This window comes from Natator depressus, chromosome 2 (assembly GCF_965152275.1).
Source record: "Natator depressus isolate rNatDep1 chromosome 2, rNatDep2.hap1, whole genome shotgun sequence".
NCBI lineage: Eukaryota > Metazoa > Chordata > Testudines > Cheloniidae > Natator > Natator depressus.
Window position 1 is genome coordinate 153,272,071 of NC_134235.1, and position 25,992 is coordinate 153,298,062.

Sequence of the window (25,992 nt, forward strand, 5' to 3'; positions counted from 1 at the left end):
TCAGATCTCGTCTTTGGGATACTTAATTGGAGTCAGCCCATTTGGAGTGAGAAGAGACAGTCCTATGAACTTTTAACACATGGAAGTTAATGCATTTGTTTTGTTATTCCCATAGAAACAAGATAGTTATTTTGTAATGAACTCCTAAAAACAAGTTACAAACATACGCAGGGAGTCTGATTCTTTATAACAATTGCTTAATGGAAACTTTCTATTTTTGTATATTAACTCCTTGGCCACCGTATGGATGGAAATGGTTTCAACTGTATTGTGTGAATGAGGCCTTTAAAAGAGCAGGAACGACCCAGAGGCCCTGATTGTCTTGTACATTGTGCAGTACTTACAGCCTCAGAAAACAAATCCTGAAACTTCAGAGCTAAGTCTTAGTAGAAAGACAGCCAGTTCTGCTGGGTCATCTCTAATGTCCTCTGAAATGTAAATAGAGAATCTGCAGGATTGGGGTGACTCACCAGTGTATATGCATCAAGTCCTATCCAAGGTTGTTAGCAGATCTGTTGACCACTTGAGTCTGACTGGTTCTGCTTGATTTGTTTACTTTGTATTTCACTGTGTGGAGATTTATCTGTGTGTGTGTGTTTCAGTCAGGGTTGGATCAGACAAACCTGGGCTCCTACAATTTCATTTGATTGGGACCTTTATCTGTAAGGTTCAGAATCAAGTGTGCAACTTTCTTCTACTCTCATCTTTCACAACCTAGTATGCCATGGCAGCTGGAAGAGGCTTAGTTCCATTGGATGCACCAAAATAAAAAGTGATTTGTTGTGTGTTGTGGGTGGGAGTGAGAGGAACAGTAGATGGAAGTTTCCTATTAAATAGGTGGTGGGGAGAGGACACCTGAGATGTGTCCAGCCAAAGCTAAGATAAAGGAAGTGATATTCTGATTCCCCAAGGAGCTCAAGTTATTGGGCCACAGTCATCCCTGGTATAATCCCAGTTACTGTAATGATGTTATACCTGGGTTGAATTTAGACTTATACCATCAGATACCTCACAATAAGCATGAAGTGGCTTGTGCTTAACACCACCAGCACTGGTCCATGAGCAGCAAACCTAGCACTGACATTTAATCTTGTCCACAGAGTGGAGGCCCTAACCCATAACCCAGGAGTCACATTACTCGGTGCTTCTGGATGATAAACAATACTGCAGTTTAAGGACTCAGACACAACTCCTACTGAAGTAAATGGGGGTAGAATTAAGCCCTAAATCAGTAAAGAAAATAACATGTTAAATTTGTTCTTAATCTTACATTTTCTGAGCTAAAAATGAGCAAGTTTCGTTTTAGACCCCATGTGTATTTAACTTACAGGCATTGCACATAATACCTAAGATTACCACACTTGAAAAAGATAAGAGAAATTATTTGGCTTCTTTGGGGTCTTTTTTCCCCTGCTTTGTGCGTTTGACAACAACCTCTATTGTCTTAGAATCATAGAATATCAGTGTTGGAAGGGACCTCAGAAGGTCATCTAGTCCAACCCCCTGCTCAAAGCAGGAGCCATCCCCAACTAAATCATCACAGCCAGGGCTTTTTCAAGCCTGACCTTAAAAACCTCTAAGTAAGGGGATTCTACCATCTCCCTAGATAACCCATTCCAGTGTTTCACCACCCTCCTAGTGAAAAAGTTTTTCCTAATATCCAACCTAAACCTCCCCCACTGCAACTTGAGACCATTACTCCTTGTTCTGTCATCAGCTACTACTGAGAACAGTCTAGATCCATCCTCTTTGGAACCCCCTTTCAGGTAGTTGAAAGCCGCTATCAAATCCCCCCTCATTCTTCTCTTCCGCAGACTAAACAATCCCAGTTCCCTCAGCCTCTCCTCAGAAGTCATGTGTTCCAGTCCCCTAATCATTTTTGTTGCCCTCCGCTGGACTCTTTCCAATTTTTCCACATCCTTCTTGTAGTGTGGGGCCCAAAACTGGACACACTACTCCAGATGAGGCCTCACCAATGTCTCGACCTACTGGCAATGCCCCTACATATACATCCCAAAATGCCATTGGCCTTCTTGGCAACAAGAGCGTGCTGTTGACTCATATCCAGCTTCTCGTCCACTGTAACCCCAGGTCCTTTTCTGCAGAACTGCTGCCGAGCCATTCGGTCCCTAGTCTGTAGCGGTGCATGGGGTTCTTCCCTCCTAAGTGCAGGACTCTGCACTTGTCCTTGTTGAACCTCATCAGATTTCTTTTGGCCCAATCCTCTAATTTGTCTAGGGCCCTCTGTATCCTATCCCTACCCTCCAGCGTATCTACCTCTCCTCCCAGTTTAGTGTCATCTGCAAACTTGTTGAGGGTGCAATCCACGCCATCCTCCAGATCATTAATGATTTTCTGCTGTTTTAGATTGTTGCTCTTTGGGGCAGGTACTGTCCTTTTGTTCTGTGTTTGTATAGCACCTAGCACAGCGAGGTCCTGGTCTCTGAGTCGGGCTCTTAGGTGCTACCACCTTGCAAATAATAATAATAATGATAGTAATAATAGTTAGCTTCACTCTTTCCTCTGTATAGTCACTAGGTCAAATTCACAGAAGCTCGGATTTTCATAGTCTAAGGTGCCCAAATCCCACTGGGCATCTAATTCCCTTATTTTCCTTTGAAAATACCATCCACAGTTTTTTGTGTTAGTGAAGCTATTAGATATAACTGAATAATATCGGGAGTGGTTGTGGGGTGGTGGAGAGTTTCACGCTAGACACTACAGCTGAACAGACTTTCTGCCAACTTTTAAAAAAACAAGAAGTGTGGAGGCAAAACGGCTTTGGGATTGAGAAGAAAGCATCATGAATTCAGACCAGAAGTTAATTTGGTGGGGAGTTCCTTAGAAGCCAGTTGTATCTGCCAGAATTGCATAGACAAAATGGGTGAGGTAATATCATTTTATTGGACCAACTTCTGTTGGTGAGAGACACGAGCTTTTGCGCTATATAGAGCTCTTCCTTAGGTCTGTGTACCTCAAAAGCTTGTCTCTCTCACCAACAGAAGTTGGTCCAATAAAATATATTACCTCACCAACCTTGTCTTTCTAATATCCTGGGAATGACACAGCTACACCACTGCATAACATATAGCATAGCTCATAGTGCCAATCATGGGTTAATTTCTTCACTGTTTATATGGAATACATCTAGCTAAATTAAACTGTTTCATTTTTTCAGGGCACCTGTTTGTGGTGGCTCCAGCATGCACTTTTGAGGTGGAGAATTTGAATATATGTTGTGGTTATGTCTTCAGTGCTCCTTGTTTTATAATCTGAGAGTGAACAGTGCAGACTTTTTGAGGTAGGGTTGTCCATTTCATGGATTGGAAGGAGTCAGATCTGCATATCCCTTTCCCCACTACTCCCCATTTAACCAAACCAAAAAGGTAAATCAGTGTCACTCTCTTATCAGCTAAGTGCAGCTGTGAAAAAACTGTAATTGATAAAAGTTCTTTTCATGCCAGAATAAAACTTGTTTGGCAGAGAGTCAACATTATTAATTTCCATGGATTATACTGACTATATGCAGTCATTCCAACTGGGGCTGTGATTCTGTCAGACCTCATGAGCTAAGCAGTATTGGCATGGTTGGATGGGAGTCCTCCAGGTATAACTCGCATCTAAAACGTAGGGCTGGAAATTCTCTCGGCAGCCCCTTTTGCTATGAGTCAGTGCTGAACCAATGCCTTGGTGTGGCATTATGATGGGATACTGCATTGCTGTAGGTGCTGCATTTTTGGATGAGACACAAGACAAGGTGCTGACCTATTGTGCTCATTAAAGATCCCTTGGCATTTCTGATAAGAATAGGGATGTTAATCCCATTAATGAGCTTCCTGGCCAAATTCCAGGTGGATAATTACAGTACATTCTGCTTGCCTTATTCCCTTGCAGTCTTAGTTAGAGATCATATTCTTCTTCACTTCCTGTCTTTTAAAAAACATGCTATGTAGCGTTACTGTGTTCTGTTAGCATGTGAGTAGTCACGAACAACTACTGTGTTCTGTCGCAAAGATGGAGGCTGAAGTCATTTTGTGGGTGTGTGGACATAAAGCAGAACTCGGCCAATATTAAGTGCTTTGGGGTTCTCTTGAGATGAAAGGCTCCCTATATAAAGCAACTATTGTAAAATATTATTGGATAAACATATTCACTTTTTGTGAACAATTTATTCCTCTTTGCTGTAAAAACCCTAAGGGTTTTATATGTAGTCACTAGATAACACCATCTTTACAGCATTTATTCTTTCGGCCTATCTTTGCTCTTTTCTCCTCTTTCCCTCCCCCACCTCCCTTTTGGAATCACATGCACAAATCCTGTCATAGATGCTCATCTTCAAGGCCTACCAGAGGACGAGCCCCGTGAATATGACAGGATAGGTGAATCGGGCCTGACAGGTTCTTACATGCTTCTGCCAACTACCAGCACCTGTGCCTTCAAATGCAAAACACGTTAATGAGCATACAGACACGTGAAGTGAAAAGCCCCTGTGTGCGCAGGGACAATCAGGCCCAGGTCCATAAAAGGAGATTAGGTGCTGAAGTCCAATGTTGAGGTGCCATCAAGATCAATCCCCTGCTCAGCTGCCGCCTAACCATGGAGGTGCCTAAAATCCATCAGTGCCTAAATACCATGAAAGTCCCCATGGCGCCTAAGTTTCTGTGTGTCAGTACGTGCACAACCCTTAAGTCTAGGTGCCTGGACACCTATCTCATGCCTCAGCTCCAGCATGATCCTCAAACCACGTGAACGTAGGCATTAGCCACGTTTCCCACCTCTCGGATGACTGCCCCAACCGCTGGACTGTAGAGTCATTCTCTCTCTGTCTGGCCCAGTGACTATTTAGTTATTTATGCACAGATGAACAGCTTCAACAGCAGCACTTGACGGAGTCCCACATGGGAACATTCCCTAGCACGGTGGGTAAGTCACTCATCTGAGAGGTGGCTGTTCCCTGTTCATATCCCCTCTCATCAGGCAGAGTGGGGAATTGGACCCACATCCCAGGTGAATTCCCTAATCATTGGGCTAAAGGTTATAAGGGGGAAGTCACTGTCCTCCGTCAGCTGATTTGTGTAGAGTTAGGTGTCTACTGCTGCCTTCTTACAAGAAACTGCTTTGGTGCCTGACCCCAGGAGAGGGATCCCAGCTGTGGATTGTGAGTGGATATAGGTGCCTAACTACCTAGGGGAGGAGAGCTTAGACTGCATCTGCTCCTTGGCATCTGCTGTTGGCTAGCTCAGGCGGCTCCCCACCTAGCGTGCTGGCTTTTATGGATCTCATTCTCACTCTCCCCATGCATTGTATAGGGAGCCTGGGAGCCTAACTTGGGGTTTGTGGATTCCACTAGGTGGCTATGCGCCTAAAAGTTAGGTGTTGTAAATTTTGTGGGCTGTGGGCCTCAGTTCAGAAAGCTTTTCTTCATGCCTGAGGATTTCAGATTTATTTTATATCAAATAGTACTAGAGTGCACAAAAGTGAAATGAGAATTTTTGCTGTTTTAGGTCACTTCCAATGCCCTGAATCTTAGATTCTCACCATTTGTTTTGTTGTTGGGGGGAGAGGGGTGTTCATTTTGGGTTTTTGTTTTTTGCCCTAGGAATACATTAAGAAACTGCCTTCCTTAATTCAAACCAAAATCTAGCTTCAATTTCTTTATGATCCCTTCTGATGAGAGGCAACTGGAGTGCATGTTTACAAATCTGCTTATGAATTGTCCTCATTCTACCATGCTTGCTTGTGTCAGGCATGTTACATAGCAGGATAGTTGCACAGAGAATTACATTAGCAGTTGAATCTGATATGTTTGCCAACATCTTTTTGAGGTCCTGCAAGGACTTAACGGTATTGTTGATGATGATGATAATGACATCTAGTCATTAAAGTCAAATTAGATTTTGGAGTGCAGTTTGTCTAGCCTGATTTCTCTGTTGCCAGCACACACTTTCCCTGTCTTCACCATCCATCACCTACACCTGTATAAACAGCTGTCGTCACTGAAAGGACTCATCTGGTTTTTTGCTAATTTTGTCAGGACACTTCTTTAAATTGGTACAAAAAGAAACACTTGGGCTGCAAACAGGACTGATGTTGCCAAGCAACACAGATCTCTGCGTTGAACAGTTTTGACTCTGAGAGTTTCCTAACTTTGTAAATGGATCCCTCTGTATTAGAGATGCTGCTTTTTGGGATTGCATTAACAATACTGTCAGCTTTTCTGGCAAGGTTTTGTACTTAAGCCTGGTATACACCTAAAACTTAGATCAACTTAGCTGCATTGCTTAGGGCTGTAAAAATGTTTGCACCCTGAGCTCTGTTATTAGGTCAGCCTAATCCTCTGTGTAGATGTAGTTAAATTGATGGAAGAATTCTTCTGTTGACTTAGTTACTGCCTCTTGGAGAGATGGATTACCTGCATCGACGAAACAATGTCTTCTCTTGATGTAGGAAGGATCTGTACTACAGTGCTACTGTAGCGTAGACATACCCTTAGTACGTTAAATTTTAGCCTGGGATATGTCTAAATCTCAAAGGCAAAAAGTGTAAATTTTGGTCTAAATGTTTGGGGATATTAAATTAGGCAAGTGGAAAGATATATATTTATATCCTCTTTAATTATATCCTTAATAAGTTTTTGTTATTAGCAAAATTCAAAACAACCTCCATACAAATTAAGCTATGGCAAGTAAGTAATTTCCCCTTGCTATGGTCTTTGCTATTAGAAAGTGATTTGTGAACTGAAGTTATGCTCTGTCTGAAATGCACTTTTATTTAGACTGGCAAAAGGCAGATTTACATAAACGCCCTTTTGACTAAACACATCTTCGGAATGATTATTCAGACATTCTTGTTAAGAGCTTTCAGAGCTCTTCTAAATGGGTCACTATGGTCTGTCAGGTGTATAATGTATAAAAGTGTCTAAATATATACTGACTTCTTAAAAAAGGTATTTTCAGAAGCAATAATCTATCAAAATCTACCCATAGGCACCTCTACAGCACACTTTTCTACTCTAGCAAATAAAAACAACCAAGCAAGTCACCAGACTGGAAATGTGGTGCACCTTTCACTTTCACTTTTAATCATTTATCAAGACAACACAAAGACTTAATGATAGAGTTTCAGCTTCAGCTATGAATTTCTGTGCTTTTCATAAATGTCAAGCCCTCAAATAACCTTTTCCATAAATTATTATTTGTGAATGTTGTCTCCTAAATGGGACAGTCAAAGAGAGAAGTGAAGTCCTATTTTACAATAAGTTTATTATTTAACTTGTTTAATAGGTTATGATATCAGACATGCAGTGCTAGTGGGTTGTATGGTGCTTTTTGAGGAGGAGGAGGAGTTCAAAGTGACATGTTTTCTTTATGGTTTAAGCTTGATTTCACAGTGCTCATATCACAAAACAAATGTTGTATGATTGGGTAGGTCATGATCATCGTTTCAAAGAGGAGACCTATGCAATATCATCTAAAATCACCTTTTGCGTTCAACACTAAGGCTATGTCTATGTTCAGACCACTGCAGCTGCACTGGTGTAGCACTTGAGTGGAGACACTCACTACAATGATGGCAGGGGTTGTCCCATCACGGTATTTAAACTACCTCCCTGAGAGGCAGTAGCTAGGTTGATGGAAGAATTCTCTGTTGACCTAGTGCTGTTTACAGCAGGGGTTAGGTCGGCTTAACTACATTGCTCAGGGCTATGGATTTTTCACACCCCTGAGTGATGTAGCTTGGGTCCACCTAACTTTTTAGTGTAGACCTGGCCTAAGCTGCTGTCACTCATTTCGTTTATGCAACTGAGTTTACAAATAATTACCCAAATTAGATTACATCTTCAGCTTATGTCTACACTACAAGCACTACCACAGCACAGGAATGGAAGTGGTTTTTCTTCTCACTGTAATAAATCCACCTCTTGAGAGGCAGTAGCTAGGCTGACAGAAGAATTCTTCCATTGACCTAGGGTTGTCTATACCCAGTCTTAGGTCGTCTTAAATATGTCTCTTGGGGTACGAGATTTTTTTTTTCACACCCCCTAAGAAACGTGGTTAGGTCGAGCTGAGTTTTAGGCCTTGGTTTAGACATTCTGAGAGAAGTATGAGCAGTAGTCCAGTTCCTTTAGTTTCTCTTTCATTCTGTAGCTGAGCCAAGTGAGGTTCATTACTGTTACGGTGACATCAAAAAAAGAAAAGGAGGACTTGTGGCACCTTAGAGACTAACACATTTATTTGAGCATAAGCTTGGGATGAAGGGCAATTCCTTTTATGTAGTATTTGTATGTTGACTGTTCTTCACTATTGCAGACCACATCTGTTATCCTTCTCTTGGAGTACTGTGTATCCTTTTTGTAATTTCTTCTGATTTTTTGTGTGTGTGTTTTGCCAGGGGGAAATCTTCTAGGACGATTACTTTTGATCAATTTAAAGAAGCTCTTCAAGAACTCTCCAAGAAACGATTTAAAGACCAGAGCAATGAGGAAGCAGTTCAAGAAATACATAAACTAATAGAAGGAAAAGCCCCGATCATATCTGGAGTAACGGTACAGTAGTACTTTAGTAGTGACATACAATAAATCTCACTCTCCTTTCCAAAGCTGTTTCTTTTTAGGAGCCTAAACACTGACTCAGAGACTTTATTTAAGATCAGAAAGGACTATTGTGATAATCTAGCCCAGTGGTGAGCAACCTGTGGCCCATCAGGGTAATCCACTGACAAGCTGCCAGACAGTTTGTTTACATTTGCATGGTCGTCTGCAGCTCCCAGCCACGGTTTGCCGTTCCTGGCCAATGGGAGCTTCAGGAGGCCGTGCAAATGTAAACAAACTGTCTGGCGGCTCACCAGCAGATTACTCTGATGGGCCGCAGGTTGCCCACCACTGATCTAGCCTGACCTCCTGCATATTGCATTCCACAGAATCTTACCCACCCACTTCTGAAATAGACCCCCAACCTCTGCCTGAGTTACTGGAGTCCTCAAATCATAGTTTAAAAACTGCAAGTTACAGAGAATCCATCATTTACTTTAGTTTAAACCAGCAAGTTACCCATGCCCCATGCTGCAGATGAAGGTGAAAAAAACCCAGGGTCTCTGGCACTCAGACCTGGGGGAAAATTTCTTCCCAACCCCAAATATGAGAATCAGTTAGACCCTGTGCATGTGGGCAAGACCCACCAGCCAGACACCTGGGAAAGAATTCTCTGTAGTAGTAACTCAGAGCCCTCCCCATCTAGTGTCCCATTACTGGTCATTGCAGGTATTTGCTGCTGAGGTGAACTGGTCACTGGCATGGGCCTGCTTGAAATGTTTGTGCTGAAATAAATGGCAACAAAGCTCATGAAATATCTCCGTATCACACTATTACAAAGGATACTACATAGTCCTACTATGCTGGCAGAGCTATGCTGCTCAGTACCACCCAATAAGAAAGGAAAATCAAAATAGTCAAGAAAGCTCTAGCATGTGATCTGAGCAGAGAAATATTAGTTATAAGTTGTGCTGCAAGAAAAATGGGAGTTAAATACAAGACTTGTTAAACAACTTTAAAATATTTTGATTAAATCCACAAAACCAAAGAAAGCAAGTCTTAAAGTCTTAAAGTAAACCTAGCGCATGATATGAGCCATGTGGACATGGGAATGTTAAGGGCAGAATTCTCAGTTTTATATGGTCTGTTCTTAAATCTATTCCCCCCCCACTTAAGACTGTCAGACCCATAATGTTGTTCAGTGTTTTTGATATTGGTAGAGATACTGTTAGATAGGTTTTGTGTAACAAAACCAAGTTTTACAAAGCCTAGTGTTGATAGATTTGTTTATTTTTAATATCAAGTTTGGTTGCTTTCCTCCCCTCCACCCCATTTCCCTACTTCTGTCACCCAAACAATGCAGCATCTGGCCCAGTTACACGGGCTTATTTATTTTCACTATCAAAACTGCGTGAAATGCAAAATGAAATAGACAGCATACAAGATAAAAAGTAACATAGGACCAGTTTCTGGAAGAGTTTTAAAAATATGCTTCAATTTAAGTATCTGAGTACTCCCGCTGAAGTTAAGTCAATGGGACAATTCACTTGCTTAAAGTTAGGCATGTGTTCAACTATCTTACTGAAACTGAGCCCAGGTCTTTTAATTAAAACTTTAATTTTAAACAGTCTTTCCAAGGAGAGGTTTTGGGACAAATGCCAATACACAGTCAGAGTTTCTGGAGAAGAGAGACAGATTCAGAGAGAGCAATCTTCATAATCCTTATAGTACTTACCAGGTTTTTACAGGATCTTTGAAATCTGTGATAACTATAATGTTGCTGCAGTTCTAAGGTTGGGTTCGATTAATTAAGAGCCAAATCTTGTTTCTGTTTGAAATCAGCAGTAACTTTACAATTGACTTAAATGGGATGTGTTTCACCCTGCCAAAATAATGTTACATTTCAGCCTCGCTGGCATGCTTAACCTTTTGAACTATATTAACTAACTCACTACTTACTTTGATTCGTACACATTCTATAAAGCTTACTCCAGGCCCCTTCTAATCTTTGGTGTTGTCAGTCAGTAGGTACTGAAATGAGCAATGGCTAATCATGCACACAGACCTGCTTCCTGCATGAGTTGAGGGGCATTGAGTGGTTTGCAGATGTACAGTGTAGCACTGTGTAAGTGCTTAGTATTCTCACTGAGATATGCCAACACAGTAGCGGTGGTAGGGAGGCCGAATGACTCTCCCCTGCATTGCTCCCTCTTGTACCTGCAAGTTATAGCACAGATAACATGGGAGTAAGGGGGGTGGGGTGGGGTGGGGTGGGGTGGAAAAAAATCAAACCCGGGGAAACGAGGGCCGATTTGAATTAGTTTGTATTCCTTATGCAGGACTTCTAAATTGATACATTTAACAGCTATGCTCTCATAAGTGAAACTCAGAGGGGATCCTGTGGCTCTTAAAATATGCTGTGAGGAGCTCTCCATCATTGCTTTGGGCAGAGTTCTGATCGAGGTGGTGCCCAGTTTTTTTCCTGTTCCCCTGAAGGTTGAAGGAGGGGTCAGAGCGTGCCTGTTGTTCTTGGTGACCATGAGGTGTTAACAGATGCAACAACCCGTAATATCGTGTAAACCTGAGTTGGAAGGTTTCCACAGTAGTCTGTCTACTAATCTAGTAACTCCAGATACTTTCCTCAATCATCAGGTGTCTAGGTGAAAAGCTTATTCTGAGAGCTAGTAGCCAGAATGACATTTAATTGAGATACAAAGTTGTTTGCAATGGCACCCAAAAAGGATTTGATCTAACCATCTCTTCATGCCAGTCTAGTTTAATTTGAGATTTACCACCGTGCAGAGAGGAGCAATACATTTTAAGACATTAGTAGAGAGGCCAGTGAAATATTTTCCAAGAGTTACTTTTTTGTTTTATGCTTTTGGCTGTTCATGTTTTAACTGATTTTGTGTTTGCGTATCAGGGCTGTGCATTCAGTTCTGCTGAAGACAGAATTAATCTGTATTTCTTGGTATGTGTATCTGATGGTCTTTTTAGGCTTCAGGGGGCCATTTTGGGGGCCCAAATAATATTTTGGGCATATCCCACTATTTCAGTTGCTGGATGATGTAAATAATATGAAGTGGGACTCAGATGTTGGTAGACTTCAGTGGAAGATCAAGGGCTTTTGATGGCTTACCTTCTTGGGTTGAATTTTGGCTGAGGTTTTTTATGGTGGGGCACATCTATTTTAAAGGACTGCCCATTCTTGCTTAGGGAGATCTCCGCTTCAGCAGTGAGATCTACAAGTCCTTGCTTTTGAGATTGGAGGGTGCTATAAGGGATTCATTTTTTTTTTTCTTCAGAATGTTTTTCAAATGACAAAATTATCTGTTGATTGATATGATTGGAAAGACAACAGTTGGCAGCCAGATACTAAGATGAGTGGAAATGTTGATCTGTATCCTGGAATGTGAGCTGCATCAGCATTCCTGTAAAACATTATAAAATGGTTGTGCATTGCAAACAGATGTGTTGGAACATTGATTTTTGTGCAGGGGTTTTCCCTCATGTTGGCAGAAGCATGGAAACTGAAATTGCAACTGATGGCTCAGATGTTTGCGATGGTGACGATAACTGAGTGAGGGGAAGAGAGGTAATTCTTGGGAGTCCAGAGAATGTCATAAATTAATTCCATTCCAATTTTGGTGGTGAAAGAGGTATTTTGGGAAAGTACCTGTGACAAATCAAGATGACCCAGATTTTGTCATAGGTCTTTTGGGTCTCTCAGCACTTTATCTACCCATTCTACACCAAGCAGCTCTCGATATTTCAGAAAATGCCTTAGGCAGCTTAATTTGGCAATCCAGAATGGATTCTCTGTAGAAGGGCTAGAAGTTTAACTCTGCTCTGCTGGAAAATGCTGGATTCAATACTTACTTTCATTTTTTTTTTAAGTGGAGTTCTGTTCAGCTTTGTTCTTTTCCAGGTTGGGGTAATTACATGTGCAAATGGGTATTTACCAGATATATAGATACGTGCGTGCACACGCTTTTTTGTGATTGAAAATATTCATTACGGGCTGGATCATAAAATGGTGTCATGACAACAAAAGGTCAGTTGTATCTGAACTATTGTCTTGAGAATAATTTACTTGGAGGCACCGTATAAATAAAAAAACAAAGTGTGGCTAATTTATCATCCAATTCAAGCAGTTGGAAGGGTTGCTAAATTAAAGAACAGAAATGTTTGCCTGCTCTTCAGCTAAAAACCATCATTGTGAAGGAGAAGATAGGTGGCTTGCTAAGTGGGTTAAGTAGCACTGTATTTAAAGTAACCACATAGTTAATTCAAACACAGTGCTACTTTTTTGTTTTTTAGGCACAGGCGGGGACAAGCACATAACTTCATATCTCTCTTCAAATGTTAGAAGATGTCATTTACATCAGAAACAAACATTGACCCAGAGGCCATACAGCAAGAAGTAAAACTCCTTTAACTTAGCGGGATGGGAAGGTCATTTGGGTGCTCCAGTTGAATAGCAATCCTTGAAGCATTGAAGGAAAAGGGAAATGTAGATGCTTTGGTCTAAGGGTTGGCTTCTCTTCCAAGTTCTGTCACTATAACACCCAAGTATCATCCTTTTCAGGCTGCTGGACAACTTAACCCTTTTTCAGAAGAGGCGTTTCCTGTCCACTTTTAGGAACGTGATGATGAATGTATTGGGAAGGTGTGAACTACAGACCTGTAATCCCCTCACCAGTAATTGTAAAGCACTGTCTAAAATTCAAGTTATCAGGCTGAAGTCCTGTTTGAACTGATACCCTTGGCCCATGTGGGATATAAAATCAGTTTACTCCCAGACAAAGAGATACATGGTTCAGATTAAAAAGAAAAGGAGTACTTGTTGCACCTTAGAGACTATCAAATTTATTTGAGCATAAGCTTTCGTGAGCTACAGCTCACTTCATTGGATGCATGTATGAAGTGAACTGTAGCTCACGAAAGCTTATGCTCAAATAAATTTGTTAGTTTCTAAGGTGCCACAAGTACTCCTTTTCTTTTTGCGGATACAGACTAACACGGCTGCTACTCTGAAACCAATGGTTCAGATTGCATCGTAATATTTTAGACTATAAAATGTTTCCTAGATTGTAAACTCTTTGGGCCAGAGATCATACCTTCTTCTGTATTTCAAAAGAGTCTACTCAGAACAAATAAAGGAGTAGAGTGGATAAAGTTATAGCCCACATGGCAAAACAAAATCAGAGCTAAATAAATTTGCCATCATCTCAAAAATGCATGCCATTTACTAATGTGAATTTAAAAGAACTCGTACAGAAGAAGTGTCCATACAGGGGCAGCTGTTTCTTTGCTCCATACTGTATAGTGCAGATGTGCTACTAAGAAGAGTACATCTACTCCCACCTATGGTTTATTCATGGACCAATTGCCAGTCCAGCCCTCATACTTAGTTTTGTCCATGGCTGAAGAGACAACACTTTGATAGAGCAAGTTGCGTACACAATAGCGCATATAGGGAGTTCTGCTGAAATTTGAAACGTCTCATAAGCCAGCTGAAGAACCTGTATAAATATCGTACAGGTTTACTTGTAACAAACTAGTGTCCACTGGATCCCTGTCACAGGGTCTATGCCGGCACTCCCACTTTTGTGCCTGAACTCTGTGTTTAGGCTGGTATAATAAAGAGTCCCACCACCTTCTTCAGTGGTTTCACCTTTGTGTCTTTATTTACAGTGTTCTTGTGCAGTCCCAATTCCCCCAACAACAATCACACCACAGACCCCTCCCAGGGTCTTCTGGCTCTTGAGGTTCCTTCCAGTAGGTAAGGAGACAGAGAAACAGCCCTCCTGTCTCCTCCCAGGCCAACAACCCCTCACTGAGGTTTTCCCAGGGCTTTTATAGCCCTCCCAGTCTTTAGCCCAACTGTTCCCACTCAGCCCAGCTTGTTGCTCTGAGCTAGCCCTCATTAGGGCTTACAGCTGGGCTCCCTGCTGCATACCTATGTCTCTCTACCTGGCTTTTTGACCAGAGAGCTGTCTGCAGCCAGCATTTTGGCATTGCTTTAAAGGGGGTTTTACCCCTGCCCTGCCACAATCCCTTTCATTTGAAGGCAAGATTTCCTCTTTTCCTTGCTTGCATCAGAATAGCAGGGATGAAGAAGCAATATGAGGGATGCAGTTTGGTTTTCTGGAGGCTAAAATAAGTCTCTGTGTAAACAACCACATGCTTGCTTTGAAAAAAATCTTCCCATTCAGGCCCCCTGCGTTACGGGTACTTTGGATATTGTTTTTTAGTCCAGGCTTAGTATAAGTGTAGTTAAGTCAGAAGCCTAAAAAGTTATTGAAGACCAGTATTTCTATTGGACTGCTTAATTCTTTTAAATACCTGGATATATAAAGAACAGTTGACCTTAACCAAATCATGCTCTGTGGTATCTCCACTAATCTCTGACAGAAGAGACCTGGAAAGATGAAAGTCCTTGTCTTTGTAGGAAAACAGACCTGCTTGAAATGTACATCTTACCATGATAGTTTTGTCCACATCCTCCCAATCTCACATTCCACTGCCATTTGTTTCATGGATGTAGAAAAGTATTTTATTCTTATATTAACCAAGAATTCATTAGAAGTAAATGAGTTTGGCCAAAGGAGCATCTTGCATTTCCTAAATCTATATAGCAGCGAGTCTGAAATTCTCTGGGTTGATCTTTTGATAAGGATGAGAAACCCATTCATTAATCACTGCAGAGTGAGAGCAAAGTAGACTGTGGAAGGAACTAAATCTGCCTATGCTATCTGCCTATGTTTTCGAAGACATGGTCTACACTGAACTTCACCATTTCTTTAGTGTTCTGTTAATGTGAAGAAAGCATTTAGAAAACTAGTAAGTGTAGTATCGTCTGAGTGTTCATCTATCTGAGCATGTACAAATTTCACAATCTGTGAACGTTTCTGGACCAAGAAAACCTGGAAGACAAAGAAATGGAAACTGATGCTATTGTATTATCTCTAATGTCTTTTGAACAAATCCAAAAGAAATATGAAATAGCCGAGGTAGAATTGTCTGTCTGTTGGATGTTCACACTTCTGGAAGCATGGTGGACAGTTTGTCTCTTGGGAAACTGTGCTGACAGAAGGCCAGACAGGCTTGTCATCACCTGCTTATAATACAAACAAGGGTGGGATTCTTCTCAATACCTTCAGAGACAACTGGCGAAAAGACCTTCGCATTACTCAGTTAATTTGGAGAGACACTCTGTCAGTCTCCATGGATGCTACTTTTATGTTTCTTACATATACTTCTTGAATCCCCTGGTGCTGGAACTGTTCTCAATAGATGGCTCCAGCTTGTGATGGAAATGCACATAATGGGTGGGATCACTATTTTCTTTGTTCTAAGATTGTGAAATTGATACACTGTTTTGAAGGCTTGTGGCCTGATTTTTCAGAGGTAATGAGCATCCTCATTTTCCAATGGCTTCACTGGGAATTGTGGTTGCTTGGTGACTTTGCAACATGAGAGTTTAAAATCATTAGCAAGTTGATGTGAAGGCCAATAGCAAAGTCCACAGATCTGAATTTAGTGGAAAACGAGATCAGTGGTTTTCAAACTTTTTTTCTGGGGAGTTGAAGAAAATTGTTGATGCCTGCGACCCAACAGAGCTGGGAATGAGGAGTTTGGGGTGTGGGGTGGGCTCAGGGCTGGGGCAGAGGGTTGGGGTTCAGGAGGGGGTCAGGGCTCTGGGCTGGGGGTGCAGGCTCTGGGGTAGGGCCGGGGATGAGGGGTTTGGGGTGCAGGAAGGGGTTCCAGGTTTGGGGGGGGCTCAGGGCTGGGGCACAGATTTACCTCTGGCAGCTCCCAGTCAGTGGCGCAGCCGGGGTGCAGAGGCAGGCTTTCTGCCTGTCCTGGCACTGTGGACCATGCTGCTCCCCGGAATCAGCCAGCAGCAGGTCCGGCTCCTAGGCAGAGGAGCGTGACTCTTGCCTGCAGGCACCCCCCCCCCCCCCCCCCCCGGTTTCCAGCCAGTGGGAGTTCGCAGCCGGTGCTTGGGTCGGGGGCAGCATGCAGAGCCCCGTGGCCCCGCTGCTGGCTGCTTTTGGGCGCAGCGCAGTGCTGGAACAGGTAGGCACTAGCCTGCCTTAGCTGGGCAGCACGGCCAACAGGACTTTCAACTTCCTGGTCGACGGTGCTACCAGAGTGACCCAGCGCTTGATATGCTGCGACCCAGTACTGGGTCATGACCCGAACTTTGAAAAATGCTGAACAAGATGATTAGAGAAACGAGGAAGAGTTGCTAAATTGTAGGATGGGGCTGTTTTATTACATCTATTGCTATCTACCACACTTTAGAGAGAGTATTGCTACGGCACTGAAAACGGGTTTGACCCTTACTGATGAAGTATGGACCTTTCTGTTGATGTGCATTAGACCTAACATTGGGGTTCTATGAGGTAACAGTAGAAAATTGTGTAGATACCTGGGGATATAACTCACAATATGAAGAAAGTTCCCAGATAAATGACTGGCAACTTCTGAAAACAAATGTAGCAATATTGTTTGTGCATTGTAACATTGACATTGGAGAAATTCTGCACTGATGTACACTTTCTGCAGTCCCATTGAAACCAATGGGATTAAATAAATTGTACATCTGCTCAGAAATTGACTTTGGGTGTGTGTGTTCCATCCGAACTTCAGCAATCACAGGGCTTGAATTGGGTTATATGGACAAGTCTGCTAAATCTCTACTTATCACTACTGTTTGGGGGGGGGTAGGAGGTGGGTGCGGGGGACAGAGTTGGGAGTGGAAGGAAGAGAAAAAGTTGGAGAATATCATTTTTCATCCAACTCTTTAATTTGAGATGTGCCCTTACAACCCATCAGAAGTGAATTCTGTCCTGCGGACTGATCTGCTGAAGTTTAAGGAAGTCGCCTAAAATGTAGAGGGCGTCTCATGACAGGAGAATGTATAACTTGTGGAAAACCGAAGTTCGGCAGAGATGAAGATGAGGCAAGTGCTACACAATGTGTGTGTTTTAAAACAGGGACAGTGATCTTAAATAACTTCACACTGCAAAGATTGTGTCTTGCATGGGGATTATTTCTGTTTACAAAACAAACAGCCTTAATTGTTGGTAGCATCCTGTGGTGTGCGGGTAAAGAACTATTTTAGCAACAATGTTCTATAAACACATATGGGAAAAAACTAAGTTTACCCCTTTGACTACTTACTAATAAGCTTTGCTTTTTGCAAGTTTCCAACCCTTGCAGCCCTTGCTTCCAGTGTCTGGGGAGATTGAAGGATACTTTGGCAAGCATCACAGCTTAATTAACTTTTTTTCTGCTTACTTGGGGTCATTCGCTCATCCTACAGACCATACAATCTGCTCTGGCTTCTTTATATTTTTAATAAGCTTAGGTCAGCACTGTCCAAACGGTCAGGAGGTGCTTGTAGCAGGAAGCTCTTGGCTCTCACTTACAGAGAGGGAATTAGGGACCTATAAATAAACCTAACCAATAAATGCCCCAAATGTATTTTGTCTTACAACCTGCCCTTTGCTGATATGCTGCTGCAACTGTTGTTCTGAGCACCCAAGGCGTAGAGATGAGGGGGTTCTCCCCTCCACTTCCAGCCTATATAACAGATGGGGACACATGCTGTTGCTCACCAATTGCCTAATTTAGCTGTTCCTTAGACTGAAAATCATGTGTCTGTGGGTGGCGGAGGATGGAGAGGAAAGGGCCATGTTTTTTTTACACCAAAGCCCTGACTAACCCTTTGCTCACACCTGTTGCAAACTCCATGCTCTGTGTAATTACATTGGTATTTTAAATTATTTTTGGCAGTTATCAATGTTTTTTGGCCCACTGAAATCTTTACAGCAAGTGATGTGGGGGCTGGAGGGGAGACTTGACTATACACAGGAGCCTGGGTACTCCACAGTAAACTGGTCCTGAATTCTGCAGCAAGAATGCCTGGCTTCCTGCTGCTCCTGACGGGCATGTCATGTCCTGAGAGTGCTGCATTTGCAGTAGGTGGTAATGTATCGTGTATGTGCTGAAACAGCTCTACAAATAATACACATGTATGCAAGCATTCTACATGCGGTGCAAGGTGGATATGGACACCACCCTGAACCCACAGCCCACACAACGGTCTTGTTCTTAATCCCATTTCAAAAACACCATGTGTGGTGGTCTGCCTGGAAGAAAGCAGAACTGGGTTATTTGCTACAAGGAAATTAACAAGCTAACTCTGTGCCTGAGGTCTAGCATGTCTCCCATACCAGTCAGCTGTGAATTAGGACAGCTGCAGCAGTGGACAGTTGTGGTCAGCATTAATACAAATAGCTGTGGAGTATCTAAGCTGCCCACACTCCAGCATGTGACTATCTATATACAGAGTACATGTCAGATTCAGTAATGCTTTGGGTACATATTAACAACAGTAAGATCCCTCTTGGGCATCAGGCCAGGAGTCCAACTCTGCTGTCCTGTTGTCTGAGCTTATTCATTTTATTACACTTTGGTTTTGTCTAGCTGTGCAGCTGAGGCAAGTGCTGATGGGGGTGTATTTCCTACTATCACTGTGACTGCAGTGTACTGGTGATCTGTGATAAATCAGGACAAACAAAATAAAGCCCCATATAAAGTAATGCCATGCCATAACACACCAATAAAATATACATATTTGCAAGATGGCTTCTTCCCAGCCATCATTTTCATTTCTGTATGAATCCAGGGGAAAAAAACATTTTGGAAGCTCCACTTTACAAGATAGTAGGGAAAAAAGGCCCCAAATATCTTTCAACAAAATTATTTGAGAAATAAATGCTCCAGAAGCCTCATTCTTGGTGCTGTTACCAATGTTTTCTGTAATGTTGGCCTATCTCCACATCAAAACCAAGCCCCAAAGTTGCACTGTAGAACATCTTATTGTGTACTAGTAGCTGAAAGCCCATCCTGTCTCCCCAGTGTAATTAGTAAAGTCATAAGTATAAAAAAGCTGCAAACATGAATGATGTTTGGGATTATTGTGTGTGCTGGTTGTGGCATTGCGTGGGTGGGTGTGTTAATTTGTGGGGGGGTTGTATTGTTTTGGGAGAATTGTGTTGATTTGTGCGGATGGCAGTTGGACCAAGTAATCCACCATCTGTGCAGTCTCCCTCATACAATCAATGAAATTGTTCCATGCAAACTCAGTGTAGAGTAAGGGTGGTGATTGGTTGAGCTACCTCTGATCTCGCAATGGTCTGACTCTTGGCATGGCCCAGCTCATGCCTTACTGTAGCTGTATACTGCACAGGTATAATTCATAAAGTCAAAATAACTGAAAACTTAAAAAGTGGACAATAGCAGACCAGGAATCCCGGTGATGCTCGAACCTGGTGATACTCTGAACAGAGAGCCCTTGCAGCCACACTTGCAGCAGCTTCTATAATTTCAGTGACTCAACAGACATTTCAGGTGTGTTAGGTTTGTTTGCAGGGAGGGGAGGGGAGAAGTGTATACATTGGTTTATTCAATATCTAACAAAAAGTTTACATAATTTTTAAGGCCACCTCCACTATGTTGTTGTTATGTTGCACGTCCTCATCAAATGTCATTAGTCTAAAGCAAAACATAATTTGGAAACATTCAGCTTCATTATTTAATTGGTGATGGGGGCATGTTGCTTTCAGTGGTGGAGGGGCCTTGACATTGGAGTCTGTATCTGCCTTTGGTGTACTAAAACGTGAGTGTGTTGACTTTTAGGACAAAGTGAAAGTAGTGCTTTTCTTCTCTCAGCTCTCTTGACAAAGGGGGTACGTATTTGAGTTGTGTTGTATTTAATGGAAGTTGCTTGTCTGCTAATGTGACCAGATAGACTGGTCACATTTCTTCTAACAAAACTATTTTGTGGAGAAATCTCCTTATTTTTCTTTATTAAACAAAACAAAACAAAGTTGTCCTCCATTAATTTTTTTCCCTTATTTAAAAAAAAAATGGAAAACAACTTTTGGGGTATTTTGGAGGGGTGGGGTGAAGAGAGGTAGGGGGTTGTGAATTTTTTTCTGTTCTGTTTAGGTTTTTATACTGCACTTATTGCTGTAGTGTCTGAGCGCCTTCCAGTAGAGCATCTAGCAGTGTGATTACACATCGGTCATGGTGTTTGTTCTCTCATCGGCTCCCCAGAGGGAGAAGCGTGTGTGATGGAGTGTCTTGGTTTGATAGGGTGTTGTTATTGTTAAGTGTACCTGTTGCTATGTGTTTATAGTAGAGAAGGCAGGTGGGGAGGTCGTGATGGTCCTTTAGTTCCTGGGAGAGTTCATCCCAGGAACTGAGACCACCCCTAGAGAAGGTTCTGTTTCCTGCACAGAAAAGCTTTCCTCTTGTTGTTGAGAGTTCCATTGTACCAGAGGAGAGTAACTGTCAGTTATGGCCGGCAGTCTTTTAGATATCCTGAGCCCACACTATGGCGCTTTGAAGATAAGGACTGAGACCTTGAACTTGATTAGAAATGCTCTGGGAAGCCAGTGTAGAGAGCAGAGGGCGGGTCTGGTATGCTGTCAGTCACCTGTGCACTGCAGCATTTTGTGCTGGTTGAAGTTTCCTAAGGGCTGAAGGTATATTGCATTGCTGAAGTCTAGCCAAGAGGTGGGTTTTTTTGGTGATTTTTATCAATTTTATTCCCAATGTTATCAAAATTATTATCAACACTGGTTTGCAGAAAAGTGGGTTTAGATAAAAACAATTTTTGATTTTTTAAGTCTTTCAAAAACTACAAACAGAAACAACTTTGAAATTATGAAATCTTTCGGGAATTATTTTTTTAGATTTTTTTTTTTACCAGAATGTGTTTCATGTCAAGAATCCTTTGTACTGTAAGTATTTTGTAAATCAAGAAAGAAACATAAAAGACAGCAAACAATTGCATGTTAACTATTCTCTTTTGTCCTGAAGGTGGCTTTGTCTCAAAGAAAGCACTTTCTTTCCCCTAACATGCACTGGACCACACAAAAATAGTACTGGCACTTTGTCTTTAAAATACAGTATAAACAATTACTAATTCTGCAGCACCCGCATAAGAGAGATGAGCAGTATTATTGGACATTGATCATCTTAGTGCCAGGTGCATCAACTGACCGCACCAAAGATGTCACACCTTCTCTGTCTTCTGCCACAATGCAAAAACCACAGAGGTGTAAACTGGGGGGTTGTATTTTTTCTCTTCTCCTCTGACTTAACTATAAATCTACAAAGCTAAATTGTCCAAGATGGCCACTATCTCACCTCCGCTTCTGGTCACAAATGAAGTTCTCATGATCCCGCATGGCTTTGTGAAACAGCTTTTTCTCTCCTTTCACCCCGGCTGTTGAGTAAAAGCCAGGTCACCTATTTCTTGCCCAAAAATGTGGTTTTAGTGGTACCACCCCCGCCTTTTGCCCAGTAGCCAGAGCACTCACCCAGGACGTGGGAGACTGAGGTTCTCCTAGTCTCATGTGGAGCTGGGATTTGAACCCAGGTCACCTATCTCCCAGGAGACTACCCTAACCATTGGGCGATAGGATATTCTCTCTAAATCTGTTCTGCTGAAGCTTTTCCACTTTTTTTAAAAAATAATCATGTATTAGGCCAGAAAGAGTGTGACTCCATAGCCTGATGGGTAGGGCACTTACCTGGATATTCATTGGAGTAGGGACATGAATCCAGATGTTCCACCCTCCCCACCCCAAATAGGAAGCCGCTTTTGAAAATTCATGCCCAAAGCCATTCTGTACTCCAATTTGTAACTAATGAAGTCATTACATCCAGTGCCACAAAACAAACATTTCTCATTTATTTTTCGTCTGTTAAAAGGTATCACTACTCTGCAGTTCCGATATCAACAGTAGTTAATGATTTATAACGTTAAAAGTAGTTTTCTTTTCAATGAAAAGTATTTTCTTGTGTTGTCTTTCTCCCAATAGAAAACCATTTCATCTCCAACTGTATCACGACTTACAGACACGACAAAATTCACTGGTTCCCACAAAGAGAGGTTTGATCCAAGTGGGAAAGGAAGAGGCAAAGCAGGACGAGAAGACCTGGTTGATGCGTCGGGCTATGTGCCTGGGTACAAGCACGCAGGCACATATGATCATAAAGTACAAGGAAGCAAGTAAGCCTGGGGGGTTTAAAAAGAGAGAATATACCTGTAAGAATGATGTAGATGAATCCCACATGTTTCAGTTATCGTGAATGTGAAGACTATGTTGGCGAGAAGTGTTTTCAAGAACTGGAACTGATTTCAACATCCGCTGAGATACTTGCAAGCACAGCAACACTTCATTACATTCCTCATGCTTACATTGGCAAAAATATCAGATACAAAGTTGTTGAGCTTTAGACAAGAAACCAAATGCAAGGGCTGTTCTACCACACTTAGTCAATACTGGTAAAAGATCTCAAACATTCCTAAATGTCCAGTTCTTTCTTGGGTATAGAAGAAAACCGCTCTCCAGATAGTTGAAAAGAGGGTCACTGTAAATTTTCCTGTGATAGCAGCCTTTCCGAAGAGCACCCCAACATTTATGTAGTTTGATTTGAATACTTATTTATTTGAAAGATGTCTTAAAGAGGATCCAGCTCTGCCCTCAAAGACAAAAATTCAGTATTGTACTAGTGGGAAGTAAATGGTTGTAATATAACAGGTTGCTATCCTGAAAAGAAATAGATTTTCCTAGACCACTGGTGAACAACAAAAGACTTATTCCTCCTTGCTGAGACTATTTAGGTTCCAATGTATTTGTCAGCAGAAAGATGTGGAAGATACTAGCCCTCGTCTCTTTACCCCCCAAAGCCCAGGACTTCTCAAAACCAATACTGTACTTCCTGCAAGTTACCGCATGTATTGGTAGCATGGTTCTAACTGAAACCACAGGACATAAAAGGCGCTAATGTACTAACATGATCTATAGAGGAACTAGATATATTGCTAAGGAAGTCGTGATAGAAATATTAATCTTGGTTGCAATCTGGTTTTTGGTTTGCACAGGGCAAGTGAAGGGGGCATTAAGATGATGGATTATACGTTTTAAACTTTATGTTAAGTGTGAACTAAACACCACTGATCAGAGTTTCATTGAGCTAGGCACATATTCTCATGCACATGTACACACACACACAGGCACATGCTCCTTTTTAAGTTGTGAATGCGTTAAGGAAGGTCTGGGACAGCTCTGCAATACAGAATTTCAAGTAAGGAAACTAAATTATCACCACAAAATAGTAATTTGTTAGTCCTTTATTTTACAGTTAGATGCGTCTCACCCCCTCTAAAGATATATTACAAAAGTTAGCTACATTATTTGTTAAGTGTTCTATGTTTGAAGCTAGGGGCTCTTTTCTCCTCTTATTTGGACTGTCCAGTGTAAGTCAGGAATAATTCCTTGAAGGCCAGCAATTTCCACTGGTTTAGAGCTGCTGTAAGAGGAGAATCAGGACCACAGTCTTAATGATCTAACGAACTGGCCACTAAGTATCCCATATATGGCCACCATAACAAGTGGTATTAATTGATAAATCACTGAAAAATCTCACTCATTTGATATTGCTTAAAAAGTAAGGAGAAATATCCATACAGAAAAAGTGCAGGGGCTCATTAGCTGATCTCTATATTCTACATGTGGTTATTGATATTCCACAAAGCAGAATAAGCACCACAATGTATAATATAAAATGATAAAGGAGGACTTTTAGTTGGGTATTTGATTACAACCATTTAAAATTCTGCTTTGCTTTCTATTAACTGAAGTTCAAGCATTAACTTTATAGCTCCAGATAGTACAGGGTAATCACCTCTGTTGCCTCTCTGCCACCATCTGTGTCAGGGTTCTAATGTACACCGAACAGGTAGCGTTAGTGAGCTACTTATATACAGTAAGCAGTAACATATGCTAGTTTTTCATGCAGGCCAATACCCTGTATTTGGCACATGTCCAGACACTGAACACAGGTTCTCATCCTTTGAACAGACGGTCTTTTGTATTCTGCTGACTTTCTATAGAAGCCTTTTTTGTAACTTTGCCACCACTGACCTTTCAAACCAACACATGAACGTGAAACCAAAATAACAATAAATAAAGAGAAGAAGTCCCTCATGGGCTTGGAATTTTTTGTTTATTTGTTTGATTATAGTTTGTTTTGATTTTTGGTTTTCAGGAGAGAGGGAAGTCTGCGCAACCCAGTGCATGCTTTTAAAAGGTCTTGTTTGTGTGTTTTCCGCTTTAAGCCCTCCTTGGTGGCTCTAGTTACCTGAGACAATTTTAGAGATACACCAGGACTGTCAGTGTGTGGAAGTATTTGTTTGTGAAGCCTTTCCAAGCGTTTCAAAGTTATCCACTTTTCCTGAACCATCCAGTTCCTGGAAAAGGAAAGGTTAGTTATCCATTTACACATCATACTGGCTACCTGCCTTCCCCTTCAAGGAGAGGTAACAGCACAAACCCACTTTCAGATATTTGTTATGGCCAATTAATTCCAGAAAAGCAGTGGAACACAGAGTAACTGGTAAAGTGTAGACTAGAGAACACATTCCTTCCTGAAATGTCCCATAAAGCTACAAATCTGGATAGTGCTCAAGGACAGTCATTTTACTGCAACAGATGTGTAACAAACCTTGAATTATTTGTAAAACACTATCAAAGCTGAATATTGCAAAGTTCACATTAGCGCTGTCAATTCATTTCAGTTAACTCATGCGACTAACCCCCCAAAATTATTGTGATTAAAAAAATTAATTGCGATTTAATCACACTGTTAAACAATAGATTACTAACTGAAATTTATTAAATATTTTTGGATGTTTTTCTACATTTTCAAATATATTGATTTCTATTACAACATGGAATACAAAATGTACATTGCTCACTTTATTTTTGATTACAAACATTTGCACTGTAAAAATTATAAAATAAATAGTATTTTTCAGTTCACTTCATACAAGCGCTGTAGTGCAATCTCTTTAATCATGAAAGTGTAACTCTCAAATGTAGATTTTTTTTTTTTTGGTTACATAACTGCACTCAAAACAAAACAATGTAAAACTTTAGAGCCAACACATCCACTCAGTCCTACTTCAGCCAATCGCTCAGACAAACAAGTTTGTTTACATTTACGGGAGATACTGCTGCTCGCTTCTTGTTTACAATGTCACCTGAAAGTGAGAACAGGCATTCGCATGTCACTTTTGTAGCCAGCGTTGCAAGGTATTTACGTGCCAGATATGCTAAACATTCGGATGCCCCTTCATGCTTTGGCCACCATTCTAGAGGACATGCTTCCATGCTGATGACGTTCGTTAAAAAAATAATGCGTTAATTAAATTTGTGACTGAACTCCTTGGGGGAGAATTGTATGTCTCCTGTTCTGTTTTACCCACATTCTACTATATATATATCGTGTTATAGCAGTCTCAGATGATGACCCAGCACATCTTCATTTGAAAAACTTTCACAGCAGATTTGACAAAACGCGAA

At 41.5% G+C, this 25,992-nt stretch overlaps 1 protein-coding gene across 2 annotated transcripts in view; it reads left to right on the forward strand.

Moving 5' to 3' along the window:
- Positions 1–25,414, forward strand: part of TPPP (tubulin polymerization promoting protein) — a 108,651-nt gene extending 83,237 nt beyond the window's left edge. The window contains exons 3-4 of one of the 2 annotated variants that reach the window (XM_074945155.1): positions 8,392–8,545; positions 22,444–25,413. In XM_074945155.1, coding sequence (XP_074801256.1) covers positions 8,392–8,545; positions 22,444–22,638 — 349 coding nt within the window. In that variant the 3' untranslated portion in view covers positions 22,639–25,413. Of the gene's footprint in view, positions 1–8,391; positions 8,546–22,443 lie in introns of both variants that reach the window. The other variant, XM_074945156.1, reaches the window with a different exon arrangement.
- Positions 25,415–25,992: the final 578 nt, after the last annotated feature.